Source organism: Neofelis nebulosa, chromosome 17, assembly GCF_028018385.1.
Source record: "Neofelis nebulosa isolate mNeoNeb1 chromosome 17, mNeoNeb1.pri, whole genome shotgun sequence".
Lineage (NCBI taxonomy): Eukaryota > Metazoa > Chordata > Mammalia > Carnivora > Felidae > Neofelis > Neofelis nebulosa.
In genome coordinates, this window is record NC_080798.1 from 4,458,488 (window position 1) to 4,463,314 (window position 4,827).

The window sequence follows — 4,827 nt, forward strand, 5'->3', positions numbered from 1 at the left end:
GCTTAACTGACTGAGCCACCCAGGCACTCTTAAAACAAAGTAAATTTAAAATGTGACTGTATTTAACTACAACTACAAAATAATGTGGAAATATTATAGATGGCATAATATTAAAAAACAAAATGAGGTAGCTGTGACAGAGTGTGGTATGATATTAAGTACCAGTGTCACTGTAATGAGGCTTTCTTGGTTTGATCCCTCACTACAACTTCCCCATACCTAAATTCCCCTTGTCTGTAAAAGGAGAATAATTTTAGTTTCTAGCTCACAAATTTGTGAGTATTAAATATTAGGCTATGCGAAGCATTAATAACAGTGGCTCATGCAGGTGCTCTGGTAAGATACAAATCGAAGTTGGTAAATCTCTCCATAAGAAAATACATTACAGACGTGGATTTTTTGGAGGAATAACTAGACATGGAGATTTGGGGATTTCCGTTTCCATGAAAAATGTAGCCCACAACTCATGTTTTTACAGAAAAGCTCTGCGTGTGCATTTTGATGTCAAATTCTTGGAAAATGACAGAATGGCCTTCGCGGATTTGAAATTTGCAATGATCTTCCTGTTCCAGATAGTCGTTGGAGTTTGGGGAAATTTCTCGCTCTTATATCATTCTGTGACCCTTGCCTTCAGTGGATGCAAACCAAGGTCAACCGATTTAATTCTCAGGCACCTGACTGTAGCCAACTCCTTGGTCCTTCTCTCCCGAGGAATCCCAAGGACAATGGCAGCTTTTGGGTTAAGACATTTCCTCAATTATTTTGGATGCAAACTTGTTTATACATTCACAGAGTGGCCAGGGGTGTGACCATTGGCACCATCTGTCTCCTGAGTGTCTTCCAGGCCATCACCATCAGCCCCAGAAAGTCCAGGTGGGCGGAGCTTAAAGCCAAAGCCCTGAAGTACATCGGGTCCTTCAATACCCTCTGCTGGGTCCTCCACATGCTGGTAAATTTTATTTTTCCAGTGTTTGCGACTGGCAGATGGAGTAACAAAACCATCACAATGATGTTCTGTCCTACTCCGCTTCACGACAAAGTCTCAGACTCCACGTATACAGCATTGATAGCCTTTCGTGATGTTTTATGTTTGGGCTCATGTCCTGGGCCAGCGGCTCAATGGTGTTCATCCTGAACAGGCACAGGCAGCGGGTCCAACACATTCATAGGACCAAGGCCTCCCCAAGATCCTCCCCCGAGACCAGAGGCATCCACACCGACCTTGTTCTGGTAAGCGCCTTTGTATCTTTTTACACCCTCTCCTTCGTGTTTTATGTTTATCTGGCTCTTTGTGATAATCCCAATTGGTGGGTGGTGACCACCTCTATACTAATCACCACAGGATTCCCGACTGTCACGCCCTTTGTTCTCATGAGCCGTAATCCCACTGTGTACAGGCTCTGCTCTTTCTGCTGTGGAAGAAAGACAGAATTCCCTGATCTCATCAGAAAAATATAAAATGGTTTGTTTGGGGCTCTGTTTAGTCATTGATGAAATCCTCTCACCCAAACCCTCAAGCACAATTATAAACCAGTGTCATAGTAGATAGACTAGTAAATAAGACAGACTGTGATTCTGTCCTAATAATAAGAAGTAAATGTTAGTAGTGGTAGTAAATAAAGTGTTATGTACTTACTTACATAAGTGCGGTTCATCGAAAACTGCTGTGGAGAAATTCAGAGTCCGTGCAATGATAAAATAGTCGTGAAGGTATGTGAGATACTGAAAATGTTTTTGAGTGTCAGTTTCAATCTGATGTATTAAATTTTCCTAAAACTTAACTGGGTATGGAATTGTAAGGACAGTTCCCTAAAAAAGGAATTTCATGTGGGGTGATCCATCCAGAAGGAAGAGAGGCCTGGATGTTAATGCCAATGGCCGGGTGTGAAGCAGGAGAAACGTTACATTTCAGCTCTTGCAGAAATTAAAAGCCTTGTTTTAAATTTTGTCCCTCACCTCCTAAGGTACATGGTGGTTTGAAACACAGTCATGGTTATGGTGTAGATTAGCATATGAAAATGTTTTCAGGTAAACAGTGGAAGAATGAGCAATAGGGTCACTAAGAAGAGACAGAAAGATGCTGAAGTTTAAAAGAACAGCAGGTGGGAAGCAACAATTAAATAGAGATTTGGTACATGGGGAAAATAAAGGCATTTCTAGGATCTGTAGAAGGAAGATTGCCCTGTAAAACCTTGATGCCAATTGGCTGTGTTGACAAGAAAAAGGTTTCAAGATGGACTCCTGAATTTTCAACCTGAGGAAACACGTTTGTGGAGGAATTTTCTATTAAGCTTGAAGAAATAGAGGAGGCAAAAGATATGAGTCTGGTTAAGGGTGAATTTTGTTTTTGAAATCACAAAGGGCATTAAAATACCTTCAAGGAAAAAATGGCTATGGTCTCAAACATGGGAAATATTGTAATGTAGCTATCTGTAATTATAAGCTGCAAAGTTTTAAAGTAAATGTTCTATTTTAAAATAATTTTAGGGGTGCCTGGGTGGCTCAGTCAGTTAAGCATCCAACTTTGGCTCAGGTCATGATCTCATGGTCCGTGAGTTGGAGGTCCGTGAGTTCGAGCCCTGCGTCAAGCTCTGTGCTGACAGCTTGGAACCTGGAGCCTGCTTCAGATTCTGTGTCTCCTTCTCTCTCTGATCCTCCCCCGTTCATGCTCTGTCTCTCTCTGTCTCAAAAATAAATAAACGTTAAAAAAAATTTTTTTAATAATTTTACATTTGTAGGGGCTCGGCTGGCTTAGTTGGTAGAGCGTGTGCCTCTTGATCTTGGGGTCGTGAGCTCAAGCCCCATGCTGGGCACAGAGCTTACTCTAAAAAAAAAATATATATATATATATTTATTTATTTTCACTAAAAAAGTTTTTTAGGTTCATTTATTTTTGAAAGAGAGAGAGAGAGAGAGGGAGAGAACAGTGCCTGAGTGGGGGAGGGGCAGAGAGAGGGAGACACAGAATCCAAAGCAGGCTCCAGGCTCTGAGCTGTCAGCACAGAACCCGATGCGGGGCTCGAATTCATGAACAATGAGATCATGACCCAAGACGAAGTCAGACACTTAACTGACTGAGCCACCCAGGGCCCCCCTAATTTATTTATTTATTTACTTTTAGATTTGCAGAAAAGTTGTGACGATAATACAGAGATGTCTCAAATGCCTTCTATCCAGTCTCTTGTAATGTTACCATTGGATGTTACCGTGGTGCATTTGGTCTTTTTTCTCTTCCAAGGTCCAGTGTGGAATATCACAGTAGACTTTGTCATTGTGTCTCCCCAGTCTTCTCTATGACACTCTCTGAGTCTTTCCTTGGTTTTCAGGACCTTGACAGGTGTGAGAAATCCTGGCAAGGCACTATTTTTTAATATATAGTTTATTTGTTTATTTTGAGAGGGAGAGGGAGGGCATGTGCACATGAGCAGGGGAGGGGCAGAGAGAGAAGGAGAGAGAGAAAATCCTTTTTCTTTTTTTAAACATTTTTAAACATTTATTTATTTTTGAGAGACAGATTATGAGCAGGAGAGAGGCAGAGAAAGAGGGAGACACAGAATTTGAAGCAGGCTCCAGGCTCTGAGCTGTCAGCACAGAGCCCGATGCAAGGTTCCAACCCACGAAATGTGAGATCATGACCAGAGCCGAGGTTGGACACTTAACCAGCTGAGCCACCCAGGCGCCCCGGGAGAGAGAGAATCCTAAGCAGACTCTGCACTATCAATGTAGAGCCTAACTCAGGGCTTGAACTCATGGAGCCCTCACAAATGGTGAGATCATGACCTGAGCTGAAGTCAAGAATCAGATGCTTAACTGACAGGCACCCCATGAATCTATTGTTTTCTTTTTAGAATTTTTTAATTTTTAAAAATTAATTTTAATGTTTATTTATTTTTTAGAGAGAGAGAGAGAGACAGAGACAGAGTGGGAGCAGGGGAGGGGGAGAGAGAGAGGGTGACACAGAATCTGAAGCAGGCTCCGGGCTCCGAGCTGTCAGCATAGAGCCCAATGCGGGGCTTGAAACCATGAACCATGAGATCATGACCTGAGCCGAATTCGGACACCTAACCAACTGAGCCACCCAGGCACCCCTCTGTTTTTTTGTTTTTTGTTTTTTAAATGGGGAGTGTGTGGCTTGCAGATTTCAAAAATGGATATTTCTAATTTTGGAAATATTTTCATATACTTCTCTTTACATTATGAAACTGATGCAAAGTATCAAGGATTCTACACTTTTAAAAGCAGTAGGGTTAATTTGACCTTATAGATATTGAACTTTGTGCTACAAAATAAAGATATTTTCAGCTCACATGAGCACCAAAATACCTACCATATATTAGATCACAAGGGAGAAAATATATACATATATACTATGTTAGTATATATATGTTTTTGTGTATATGTATATATATATATATATATACATGGTATTCATATAAATGTAATCATGTGTATATACACACGTATATACATACACACATATACGTATGCATATAATTGTTTCCTATCACTCAATAGTATTGCAGTATTATTCATTAAGGAATTTAAAAATAATACTGATTTCAACAATGGCAAAATGCTTTCATCTTAAAATCTATGCTAATTGTTTCACTGTTTAAAATTATGTAGAACCTATTTTCCATTTCTCTAGTTTAATGCTTGTAATTTATATCCATGAAAAAATCTAATTGCATATAATTTTTAAAAAGTTTGACTTTAACAGGAGTAATTCCTGTGTTTCATATGGTAATAGATATACATATATAGGTTTAGAATTACCTTCTTATTTTGTGCTCTACATTGAATCTAGTCTATTGTCTTGTTTTTCTA

General features: G+C 39.8%; 1 protein-coding gene across 1 annotated transcript; it reads left to right on the forward strand.

Moving 5' to 3' along the window:
* Window positions 1-503: 503 nt before the first annotated feature.
* Window positions 504-1,462, forward strand: LOC131499845 (vomeronasal type-1 receptor 2-like). The gene is given in 3 exon segments (XM_058708281.1): window positions 504-774; window positions 777-1,088; window positions 1,091-1,462. Coding segments are annotated over 3 exon segments (927 nt in total). The 5' UTR covers window positions 504-527; the 3' UTR covers window positions 1,459-1,462.
* Window positions 1,463-4,827: the final 3,365 nt, after the last annotated feature.